This window comes from Ursus maritimus, unplaced genomic scaffold (genome assembly GCF_017311325.1).
Source record: "Ursus maritimus isolate PB19 unplaced genomic scaffold, ASM1731132v1 scaffold_21, whole genome shotgun sequence".
Lineage (NCBI taxonomy): Eukaryota > Metazoa > Chordata > Mammalia > Carnivora > Ursidae > Ursus > Ursus maritimus.
The window spans coordinates 36,512,860-36,526,076 of NW_024424564.1; the positions used below are offsets into that span (position 1 = coordinate 36,512,860).

General features: G+C 37.5%; 1 protein-coding gene across 1 annotated transcript in view; it reads left to right on the top strand.

Annotated features, from left to right (window-relative positions):
* Positions 1–5,966, top strand: part of GAS2L3 (growth arrest specific 2 like 3) — a 36,098-nt gene extending 30,132 nt beyond the window's left edge. The window contains exons 8-9 of the mRNA XM_008705714.2: positions 2,258–2,365; positions 3,896–5,966. Of these exons, the coding sequence (XP_008703936.1) occupies positions 2,258–2,365; positions 3,896–5,194 (1,407 nt within the window). The 3' untranslated portion in view covers positions 5,195–5,966. The remainder of the gene's footprint in view (positions 1–2,257; positions 2,366–3,895) is intronic.
* The last annotated feature ends 7,251 nt before the right edge of the window (positions 5,967–13,217 follow it).

The following is a 13,217-nucleotide window of genomic DNA, read 5'->3' on the forward strand; positions in this document are numbered from 1 at the left end:
TCATTTTTATTGTAATTGAAGGGAGATTAAAAAGTAGAACAAATGAAAGTATTTATTGTTCTATTTATAATGGTGAAAATTGGAAGCAATGTGAATACTCTCAAATAGAGCAATGGCTGGGTGAGTTAGGATTCATTATCTTAACAGAATAATCATTCTGTGTGATCAGTATGAAGACTACATAGCAACAACAAAAACATTTGGTGAAAAGTGTGTATATATAGACAAACTATAAGAAAAAGGAGAATGAAAATAATTGATAGTAGGTTAGTGCCTTTTTAGATGATTTTAATTTCTTTAACTATTTCCTTTAGTGTTTTAATGTTAATTGTGCGGTAGATAAAACTGTAAGAGAACACTTTTTATCCTCAGCTCTTATTTCTTTTAGGCCTACTCCTTTTTTTAGATTATGGGTTAAGGCTAATTTTTACTGCTGAATGTAAGTGGTATTTGGATATTTTAAACAAAGAAAACAAGTGACTTTTTATGTCTACATTCTTGTGGTGAACACTGAAAAGGAACTCATTTCTTTAAATATGCATATGCTGCATGAGTACATTCAGTGTCCGCCTGTACATACATGAGCTACAGAGATTTGGGGGTCATGTTTAAAGTGAGGAACAATTATCATCTGATTCATTATTTAGAGTGCTGTATTCAGCTGTAATTCTGTATGCTTATGAAACTTTGGTGGGTAGAAAGTGGTGACCGAAAAAAATACCTCTTTCCTGATTACTTTGGTTAACTAATGTGTAAATGGTTCTAATAATTGTAAATACTTTACCCACGTTCAGTGTATATTTAGCCATTTTATGCATGTGCCGCGTGTGTGCGTGAATGTGCGTGTACACAGGCACATATACCAGGCCATGAACGAGAGAAGCTTAATTGAATGGCTTATGAAAATCGGTTCTATTTATGATCATATTATTTTGTTAAATGAATGATGTAAGGAGATAAATTCTGGACCCTTCCGATCCTGTCCTGGCGAGTCCACCTGTGGCTGTTCATTTTGGGTAGATAAGACAATCATGCATTTCTATTAGTTAAATTAGGCATATCTGAAGAGACTTTGGTTTAGCATCATACCCAAATTCAAATTAAATGGGTTTGTGTAGATATACTCTGTGTGACAAATAATTGAGAAAAATATTCGTGGCCTTGCTTCTTCAAAAATGTAATTTTAGGAAAACAAAATATTTTCTATGGTGACTGATATACAACTTTTTTTCAGTCAAACATCTCAATTGATATTTTTATTTTTAATCAGTTTATTATAATTTCCACATTCCAAGTATAGAATTCCTGAATTTCTTTTTATATTCGTTTTTATAATTTTTTAGACGCTTACTGCGGTTAAAGATTCTGTACGCTCCTTGAGGGATAGAAGTAGGGATTTCTCTCCGGTTCTCATCTCCCTAGCACACCATTGAAACAAAGTGAACACTTTAAGAAAAATGCCTCTTGAATTGAATTCTTTAAAATTTCACCCAATCTTGGGTGAATAGATAAAATAATATGCCTCTGATTATTTTAACAGTAACTTTGGAATAATCTAGATATCCCCCTCCAAATGTTAGTTTAGCATAGTTTTAAGGGACAAGTGAGAATTTCTACTAAAGTTTAATAATGAACTCATGTGTTTCCATGACTTAATGAATGTGTTTTGAATTGACTTCCCTGTTGTACACATTCACAGACCTTCACAGGCCTCCAGCAGTCAGTGAATGCACTAGGACCCTGACTGCACTTAGGCAGAGAGAGGGAGAGAGAGGAAGAGGTGGGGTAGGGAGGGAGAGAAGAAGATTCAAGATTTCATCACTGGGGCTCCTGGCTGGCTCAGTCAGTAGAGCATGCGACTCTTTATCTCACGGTCCTGAGTTCGAACCCTACATTGGGTGTGGAGCCTACTTTAAAAAAGGAAAAAAAAAAAGACTTTGTCACTGTCAGCTTTGATTGGATTAGCTAATGTCTAATCTCAGTATCTCTCGGGGAGCCATGCTGGCTCAGTCTGTGGTGCATGTGACTCTTGATCCTCAGGGTCATGAGTTCAAGCCCCATGTTGGGTGTAGAGATTACTTTAAAAAAAAAAAATCCTAATCTCAGTATTTGTCAACAAGGAGAGATACTAAATGGTTCAACTGCCTTTAAATTTTTATCTTTTGAGTTTGATTTTCCCATCTATCAAATAACCTTGCATTTTAGTGTTAAATGTCTTTTGTCACAAGCACTGTATTTTGTTTATTTTTAATCTTAGGTTAAACATATTGCTGAAGACCCTCCTTGTAGTTGTTCCCATCGATTCTCTATTGAGTACTTATCTGAAGGACGGTACCGACTTGGGGATAAAATACTGTTTATAAGAGTAAGTCCATTTTTATCCTATGTACATACAGATCTTATTTTGAAATTGGATTTATTATTTTACCAAATTCCTTTCACTTCCCTTTTACTTTTTAAAAAATTGGAATAGGTAGTGTTATTAATGGAAGAATTTTACTGTACAGGAAAAATATGGAATACTTGCTTTCATGAGTATATAATGAGTTTGGGTAAGGTTTGCTAAGACTATTCAGACATTTAATATCATTGTGTGGAAAAAAAATGTTTGTATACCTCAGCTAATTTATTCCATTTTTTAAATTTTCTGAAAAGGCATAATTTCCGATCATAAGAAGAAAAAGCTAAAACAATACATGTAATAAGATTAAATATCAGTAATCAGAAAAGGAGGTGGAAATGTTGAAGTTTGTAATAACGTATAGATTGGGTCTAAAGTATAAAACTTCTTTCACTGACGCAGCATCAGTGTGTTTACGAGTATGCTGATGCGCGAGTTCATCCCCTTCCTTTCTCCCTTCTGTGATCCGCAGGTGATTAACTGTACCCTTGATTGGTAAAGAGATTGAAGTTTCACCTGTTCAGCATTCTGTCCACTTCTGATACAAGAGCTCTTTTATTCCCAACTTAGGAATATAATATAAAAGTATTTAAAAATATTTCACCATCCATATGTTTAAGTTTCATATATTATCATTACCTCCCCACACCCCGCCCAACTCACATGAAAACATTTCCAAGACTTTCTATTTTTAATTAGCTTTCTTTTTTTAAGGCAGTCTGATGTAATGATGATGCACAGAGCGGGATTTGGAGTTAAAATTTGCAGGGCAATTTCCTACAATGGGGCAGAGTTGCCTGCTGAATGGATAGGGGCCTGAAGATCAGCTTGGGGTTGTGCTGGCTGACCCAGGATGCATCCTCTCTGCACAAAAGCACCGTTTGGGTTGCACAGCCTGTTATGTTTGAGGCCAGGCCAAAGCTGTGTGATTTGAGACAATTTCCTCAACCTTGCAGAGCCATAATTTTCTTGTCTGCAAAGAGGAACTAAATCATAAATTATATCAAAGTTTTTGAAAGGTTAAATTGCTAAAATATATGTGGAAGTAATTTATTAAATTGTAAAGTACAAATTTTAGTTGTTTTTGTCTTTTCCCCATAGTTTTTTTCTTTATTATGAGGCATAGTTTCTGTAAGTCCTCATTTCTCCTTCTCTTCCACTCCCTCCCCCTTTCCTTTCCTTTTTCTTCCTCTTTATTGAACAATATTGCCCTTGCAATTCTGTATATTTGTAATTTGGATTTTTAGGATGCAAATTATGTGCAAATTTTTTTCTTAAAATCAGAGCACCTATATTTAGTTGTATGATTCAATATGAATTAAATTGATTATTTTCATAATCTAAGAAATAGGCTATCAATTTATAGTGAAGCTGCTGGCAAACGCTCTGAATTTCATAGATCATAAACATCACAAATTGTGACTGCTAATGAATTATAACTGTGGACCTTATGGTTTTGTTTTTGTTTTTTTTAACTTTCTTTTGGGGGAAAAGATGCTTCATGGAAAACATGTCATGGTCCGTGTTGGTGGAGGCTGGGATACTCTTCAAGGATTTTTGCTTAAATATGATCCCTGCCGAATATTACAATTTGCTACTCTAGAACAAAAAATTCTAGCCTTTCAAAAAGGAGTTTCCAACGAAAGTGTACCTGATTCGTCCACCAGAACACCTCAGCCTCCTGAAATGAATCCTTTGTCAGCCGTTAGCATGTTTCAGAAACAAAAGTCAAAACCTGGCACACCAGTTGGTACTCCAAGAAGCAAAGAAAAGCAGGTATGTCCACCGGGTGGGTTGCTGTCAGCATCTTCCCTGAAAGGAGGGAATCTGGGCTCCGTGTCAGTCCGTTCCAAATTGCCAAATTCTCCAGCAGCGTCTTCTCACCTTAAGCTCAAATCTTCAAAAGGCATAGCCAAGAAACCACAGGCTCCTTCAAACAATGCAGTAGGTAAAAGCACTTCTTCACCCGCTTCATCAAGAACCCCACCTTGTGAATCTCAGTCATTGAGAAAACGTATCTCATCACCCAATACTCCTAAGGCCAAGCTTGTCACGGCCCAGAGGCCCAGAGATGTGCCCGAGTCTGCACTTTTGCCAAAGAAGGCTTCTGGAAAAACTGAACCAAAGCATTTGAAACACACCCCTGTACCTTCCAGGGATGATGCAGAGTCTCGCTCAGCAGCACATTCAGATTCATCACCAAAGCCGCCTAAAGCAAATATACACGTAAGGTCTAAACCTTCCCCCTCTCTCCATTCTCCTGCAAAAATGACAAAATCCAGTGCCAAAACTATACCCACAAGTCTAGGAACGCGGTCTCAGCCCTCTGACGGAGCCCCACAAGCCAGGACAAGACCAGCACAGAAGCTGAAGTCAGCCCTAAATGTAAACCAGCCGCTCTCCGTATCCTCAGTTGTACCCACAAAAGCTGCACAGGAGTCAAAAGATAAGAATATGGTTTCAGTTGCCAAAAAGCAGCCTCAGAATAAAAGTACATCCCAGAAGATAGGACCCAGCTCCTCGAAGTCCCCTGGCCGTACCCCACTGTCCCTCATGAGTCTTCCCCAGTCCTCTGTCAAGACACAACCCGCACCAAAGCCAGCACAGGCTGCCACTAAGAGCCAGTATTCAGCGAAAGGGCCTCCAAGAAGTGGCAAAGCCCCGGCTTCAACCAGGAAACCACCCTCATCTGGTAAGGAAGCGGTGAGTGGAGATAAAAAACCTACTGCAAAGAAAAAGGAAGACGATGACCATTATTTTGTTATGACTGGAAGTAAGAAACCTAGAAAATAAATATAGATGTGTCATTTTAAGAAAACAGGAAAATAAATATAGATGTGTCATTTTAAGAAAGACAGAAAACCCCTTAGAGAATGAATGTGTTAGCATCGTGTCTTAAAAGTTTCTCCAGTTTGTGTTTGTCCAAATAGGTTCAGACATTAGGCACAGTAGGGTGGGGGTTGGAAGTTGGGGATGGGAGTAGAGGGTGCATCAGAATTCACATTTCTGAGTTCGCCAGAAGGTACCCTATTGAGGCAGACAGTTGTAAAATCGCCATAAGGTTGTTATTAATGATACACATTGATATGATTTTCAGTACATAGCATCTTTGTTAATGTCTGCCCTCTAAGGGAAATGTAGAGTTAAATAACACTACTAGAATTATAATTATAGTTGCTGTATTTCAGAATATGTATTAAATATGGAGGTTATATACCGGCTAATAGCAACGGTGATGCTTTTAATATTAGTTATTGCATTTTAGTAAAATAGCAACGGTTTGGCACTTGTCTTACAAAAGGCACCTAATTTCATTCTTGACCAGGATTACCTGATGGAACAATACTAAGTACCCATGCTGCTGCTAATTAGCTTGACGTTACTCTAGGGTTGGTAGAATCCTGTTACTTAAAATTTTTTAAGCTTTCCAAATCAGAAGGAACTGATTTTTGACTGGCTTATATTAACATTGGTAATATTTTTTAATATTTTTTGTAAAAAATTTGTAATATTTTTGGTAAAAAAACCACAAGATATTGAAATATAAACTGAAATTTGGTAAAAAAAAAAAAAAGAATTTTTATATATTATTTATAAGCATGAACACCTTATATTTTAGATGGATATTGTGCAATGTGAAAGGGGAAACTGATTTAGTATGTTTTAGCATATTACAGCTATGTTTAATATAGTTTCCTCTGAGTGCAGATATGAATTTTTACATTAAAATAATGTTTTAACATCAGAATTATGTGTTGACAATCTTAAAATTAAGGTGTTATTAAAGAATCTTATGGTGGTGCTATATAAAAAATTCTATCATGTGATTGTTATTTTTCTTTAGATAGCACAATGCCAGTTTTAATTAGATCCTTCCAATCATATTAATTTTCTTTAATCAAGTCATGCTGCTTTCGGTTTCCCAATGGCAAGTGGACAGTATGTATGCAGCATTTTCTTCTCTGTAGGCAGATTCTCCGAGGAACATGCCCACATCATGTAACGACTGCATAGGTTCCATTGCTCTAAGGTATTTGTAAAGAATTTGTTTTTTAAGGGATTGTGGCTATTTAAAAAATTATTAATGTACTTTCAGAAGTTTTTAGGGGTGTGTTTAATAACTTTATAGTATTATCGGTTATCATAGGTTATTATATTCAATACGGAGGTTTGTGTTTCCCTATTTTAAGCTAAAATGTGTTTTCTAAAGAAAAATAATGGTTTACACAAGGGTGCAATTATAAGATAAGCATCTTAAGCTGACTACTAACATTCTATAGATTATAAAGCAAGAAAACTTTGTATAAAACGAAGTGATCTTTTGTCTGAGGAATACAGTTAAAATCAGAGATATATGCAGGCTAGTTTTTGAAATAATTGATAATAATAACAATAAAAATTGTCTCTTCTTAAAAGAGACAGTCACCAAATATTTGGTTTAGTTCTGTTGCTCTGGGCTTTGAGAGAATATTTACATTTTTGCAAAGTGAAATCAGTGTTCAAGAAGTGCTAGAAGCTTTACATTTTTAGTGACCAGAAGTATTTAATGCATCTTTCAAAGAGGAAGAATTTAACCATCAAGAAGGAGTTTATTCCCTCATAAGATCAAGCAATACTTAGGCATTGGTAACTTCTAGAACTTAAAAAGCAATGATAATCCAACCAACCCATGAAATAAAGTAGATTTTACAATATTAAACAGTAACTTTTGTATTGAGAGTAAGCAGGAATAAAAGTATCCCACAGGCACCTGGCACAAATTCCAAGAATTTTTTGGAAAATTGGAAGTTAGTTTATAAATGACCCTATTCTTCATCAGTAGGGAATTTCTCTAATTATATTGGTGTTGAATGATCCCTTTCAAGATACCCTTGAAGCTTCCCCTTTCAAGATAAAGATTTTTAAAAATAAACAACAGCTGAAAGTTACTTTCTTCAAATATATTTTGAAATGCTCTTAAAGGGCTGGTGTTTCTAATCATTTTCACAAATTTTAAAATAACATTGTTGAAGTTGGAAAGAAGTTTTCATTTCCTCTTACTAAGAGTGCAAGGTCTTAGAAGATATTTCATGTTTCATATTTAACAAAATGAATTAAGCTTAAATTACTAAAGCACTTGGCGGAAGAAATAACGTGTATTTTCAAAAAAGAATGGAATGAGTTTTTATTTTTCATAAAATCAAACTGGTGTATCAAACTGATCTTCGGAGGAAAACGAAATACTGGTTACTTTTAGATTGGTTGGACGTACAGCGGGCGTTTGTGTCTTAAGTCTTCAGAATACCTTGATGAATTATGTGACCTCTAACTTTCCTCGCCACACGGAGTTTACAGTTCTTAATGGATAAGGGAAATTTTTTGAGAAACAATTACTGTTCCTTCTGTAATCTATTAATCTCTACGTGACTTAAAAATCTATTACTTCTTTAAAAGCCTTCAATAAAAGGTTGTTTTGTTACATTTGTACATCCAGGTTCACGTACTGACTCCATTGGAATCCAAATTTTTATACATTCTTTTCTTGTGCAGCAGTGTTTGTATCAGATTTTAACTTCTATTTTCTCAAGTATTAAAACTTAAACATATGCACCAAGTTCTCAGTGTGCTTTTTTGTGTGTTGTGAATGCATTCTGATCACTCGGTTCATGTGAGAAATTGCATATATTAAGCTCTCATAGTTTGAGAATAGTTCTGATTTTGCTACTTAAACTGCCCTTTTCACACTTGTGGAATTCACTGCTCCCAGGAGATTGTAAGATTCTGCCATTAAGTAGTAGTATTTGTTCCCTAAGTTGCTGTATCTGTTAGAAGGTTGTCTCAGTAAGGCTCATTTTAATAATCACCAAGATAATAGAAATAATTTGTCAGTTATTAGAACACACAGTTCTATAGATTACACCAGTCTTGGGTTCGTGGAAGGCTCCTGACAGGAATTTCCAGTTCCTGTAATTTTGTCTTGATTTCACACTCAGACACGGTAAGAAGAGTCTTGAAATACTCATGTTTTTGTATATTCATGATCGGAGCAATTATAAAAAGCAGTTCAATGTGTATTTAATATGTATTTCCTGTGATGTTTCAAAAAGAAACAGGAAAACACCACTTAGGCAAAATTCTTATTATATTTCCTAACTATTTGTGGGGAAAGTTTGCGTGTAAAATTTTAAACTTAAATTCACGAGTTTATGAAATTTGGGGGAATATTAGGAAAACATTAAAAAACAATTGCCAGTAAATATGAAAATATAAAGACAAATATTTTATAAAATTTAAGCTGTTTTCCTATACATATACTGTTTTGTTCTTGTAGGAAAACACAAGACTTGATCTTGAAGAAATCATGCAAAGATTAAGCAAAACGTTTGTTAACTATAGCACATAGTAGTATTGGTATAACCATAAAATAGAATACAATATAGCCATTAAAAATGATGTAGACATTGATTTATCTTTTTAAAAAAAAAATTTTATGTATTTATTTGTGAGAGAGAGAGAGAGCACAAGCAGAGGGAGCAGCAGGCAGAGGGAGAAACAGGCTCCTCGCCGAGCAAGGAGCCGGATGCGGGGCTGCACCCCAGGACCCTGAGATCATGACCTGAGCCAATGCTTAACTGACTGAGTCACCCAGGTATCCCTACATTGATTTATCTTAAGTATGTATGGGGGTGAAGTGGTGTGTTTTGCGAGACTGCTGTGATAAAACATTAACATAGAGTATTTTCTTAATTTTTGGTGTTCAGCCAGGGATAACACAATTCTTATTGCATAGGATGTGATATCTAGGTTAATATAATTAATCTCTGTGGAGAGTCCCTTAGGGTTTCATATAATGCATTTTATTTAATATAACCAACTTTCTTAAATTACTTTTGGTTAAGTTGGAATGAATGAATATAATAGAATGGATTAATGTTGGGTATGACTGTGGAGGACCTCTAGTGGTCAAATGTGATAGTGTTGATGCCCTTGTATCTACTCAGATCACCGCTTATGCAAACGTACTGAGTTGTGGAGCTAGAACGAAGACTAAAGCAGTTCGCACATGCAGGAACCTTGGGTTTACAAAGCACTTTGCAACTCACAGCACTCTTAGTTACATCCATGCCTGATCTTCCGAGCTATCCCATCTTAGTATTCTTATCTTCATGAGAATATTAGCACCATATAGACAGGAATTGTGTCTGTTTTGTTTACCACCGTGTTCCCAAAGCCTGAAACAGTGCCTGGCGCATAGTAGGCGTTCAGTACATGTTTGTCAGTAAATTAATGAGTGAACTCTCTTTCTGTAGATGAGGAAAATAAGGTTCAAGAAAACTGACTGTAAATATAAAAAAAAATACCTACTAGGATTGATTAACTGAACTTAAAGGATAAATTTATTTTTACCTATTTACACTTTCCTATAAATTTCATTTGTTCTTTATGTTAATATGATAAAGAAAGTAGGACTTAGGTGATATCTTTTTAAAAATCCACCGAAACATAATACCTTGTTTTTTTATTTCTTCTGAGAAAATTCTTCTTGATTTAATTGCTTTTGGATTACTCTTTATTTTAAGTATTCTAAGCTTGAATAGATTTAGAGATTAGTATATTTTTATGTCTTTAGTTTAATGGTTATAAAGCTCTTGACTATGTTCAAAGCATTGGATGGAGGACAATGTGATGAAGTAGGGGTGCTCTGTAAATGCTGGATGAATGAATAAAAGAAAAATAAGTTTAATCTAGTACAAAATACTAAAACTAGCAATTAAAATCAATTTCCTGACAGTGTAAGGGAAATAGATATTGGTAAAAGATACCGTATTGTAGATGGTCCTAAAACTCCATTAAAAAAATAAAAACAACGAAAAAAATCTTTTGAAAATAAGTGATTGTTCTCTGAGTGAACAGGTTTCATATGCTTCTTCCAAAACGAATAAATAGTTCTCGTTCACGCAGGCCTGCAAATGTGTTACAAAGTTGCATCATGTAGTCATCTCTCCAATAATTCATTGTCCTGCGCTGGGTGCTCTGGAACCCAGTAAGTCGCTGTGGAAGAACAGGCCAACCTGTGGTGTTCACTGGAAGAGGAGTGGAATGTGGCATTTTACATTGTAATCCCCAGCACTGAGGTAAAATGAAGGCAAGTGCCTTTATTTATTTATTTATCTATTATATTTAATTTAGTTTAATTTAACTTAATTTAAGTTCCAGTGTAGTTAACATACGGTGTTATATTTTATTTTTTTGAGTCACCTCCATACTGTTTTCCGCAGTGGCTGCACCAGTTTGCACTCCCACCAACAGCGCACCAGGTTTCCTATTTCTCCGCATCCTTGGAGGGCAAGTGCCTTTGAACCGCGATCTGCAGTAGTTTACATTTATCTGAGCAAAAATGTTTTGGAAGTCCATGAAGTCCCAGGTCTCCTTAGAGGTGAAAAAAAGTCAATACTCCTGGAAATTACAGCCTTTGAGATGAGCGAAGCTCAGAGAGCCAGTTAAGAAGGGAGCATAGTTCTGTGTCCAGAGAGGGGAGATGCTGTTCCTCTGACTGCCCGCTCCTTCCCTCACCCCAGCCCTCCACCTGGCTCACAGTTACCCGTCAGGTCACAGCATAAGCATCACTCACTCAGAAACACAGACCTTCCGAGCCTGGGTGCGGTGCGTCCAGCGTACTTTCTTCCCAACTCACACTTTTCCTGCCATTCGATTGCACCAAACACCAATCTCCCGCTGACTTATCTAAATCCCTGACCAAACCTAGGATGCATAGTTGCATCTCCCGAATTTAGTGCCTGCGTTTAATGCCTAAATGTTTGTGGAAGGAGGGAGGAAGGGAAGGAAATGCCCTTTTACTGAAGGAAATAAGCATCCGTGTGTGTAAAGGGAACCCCTTGCTTCATGTTGTAGACCCATCTACTGGGAAAGGGTTTGCCAGAGAAAATGCCAGCGTAGACTTTGAAGAAGTCCGCAGACGTGACCTGCTCATTTTGGGAGAGGAGAGGGGAAGAGGGCAGTTAAGAGGGGCCTTGAAGTTATGGATTTCTTTCATTACATTAACAACAGATTGCTACAGTTTCACAGAAGAAAAATGTTAGAAACTTCCCAATCTACTAGCCAGGTTTTTGTTTAAAAACACGTATTTTCAGGGATGTGGGAGAATACTCAGTGTAACCGAGATTAGCAAGGGTCCTGCTGCCAACTACTTCAGTCCTCACGCTGAGCAGATGGGGAAACTCAGGCCAGGGAGTTTGTTGTCAGTAGAGCCCAACCCCTGCGCTGCAGGGTCAGGTCAAAGTGGCGGAGATCGTTGTCCCTCGGGTCTATGAATTATCCCAGTTCGGTGGCCCCTTCGATGGGTCCTAAACACACTGGGTCCAGCCCAGAAGATTCCTTGTATTAGCTGTAACTGTGATTGTTTTCTAAAGCGATCTGAACAACCACAACGAGGTAAAACTCTCATTCGTTCGTTTGCTCCGCGAGTGAACGGTTTTTCTCAGGGCCTACTCTGCGCCAGAGGCTAAGCTACAGGCTGGGGACACAGCGACAAGCCCGGCCACTGCTCTCCGGGAGATGACAATCTTCGTTCAAGTGGCTTAAAAAAAAAAAAAAAAAGTGTGATTTTTAAAAAATTTTTTTATTTTATTTTTTATTTTTTTACTATAGTCCACTCAGTTCTTTCCTTGTGATTTATTTTACCCAGGGGATAAAATACCTTGATGACAAGCTTGTCTTCTCATATTGCTTCAGCCTGGGAGCCTATAAAAGAAAACGGAAATTTGGTATTTGTACCTGAGCCTCAAGAGCAAGGGTCATTTACCATCCATTGTTACTCAAAAACTAGAGCAGTAAGAATCAAGTCTAAACAAGGGATTGGAAATGGAAAGGGACCTGAGCTTTTTCTGGGTAAGTCATTACTTAAAATCAAGAAACAAATCTTTGACACAGGGCTGCTTCTCTTACCCTACGGAGTATTTCCTGTGCTTGATTCCTTCCTACCCCCCCACTAAGCTCCGCCTCAGTGTTAAGTGCACCACGGAACAGAGATGAGCTCTCCACGCGGCTGCATGGAGAAGGCTGGTCGCCCTCCAGCCCCCTCTGCCATGTCTGGGGCGTGTGGTTCTGAGACGCTTCCTGGGCTTGGACATCTCAGTGCCTTGCCTCAGCAGATGACAGAGGAAATCTGCTTTTGCTGAAAATTGCAGAACAACACCTTCTGGGCCTTTGCAGCATCTTCCCTACTGGCCTATAGCTCCATGGGACCCAGAGGCATCCTGGAAAAACCTGGTGTGTTGGCCACATATCCAGCAAGCCTGGTCTGTGGTATGCAGGTGTGCACAGGAACAACACAGCCCTTGACCCTCCCCCAGAGCCAAGAGCAACCAACTCTACCCTCTCTTACATCGTCAGTTTCTTTTACCAATTTTCCCCCTAATTCTACAAACATGCTATATGGCCTCTGATTATGCTTTTTCTCCCTATTCCCTCATCCCCAAGTGGCAACCATGTGTTGGTCAAGATGGGCTGGGCTTTGCTACAGAATCTGTAAAACACTCCTCTTGGCTTTTAGCAACAAAGGTTATTTCTCACTCATGCTAGACGTCCATCCGGGTCATCTGGGGCTCTGCTCATTGTAGTTGCTCAGGGACCCAGGCTGATGGAAGCTTCATTTTGACAAACACTTCAATTTTATTTTATTTTATTTTATTTTATTTTAGAGAGGGAGAGAGGAAGGGAATGGAGGCAGGAGCAGAGGGAGAGGGAAAGGAAGAATCTCAAGCAGGCTCCAAGCCCAGTGAGTAGCAGGACCTGAGATCATGATCTGAGCCCCAAT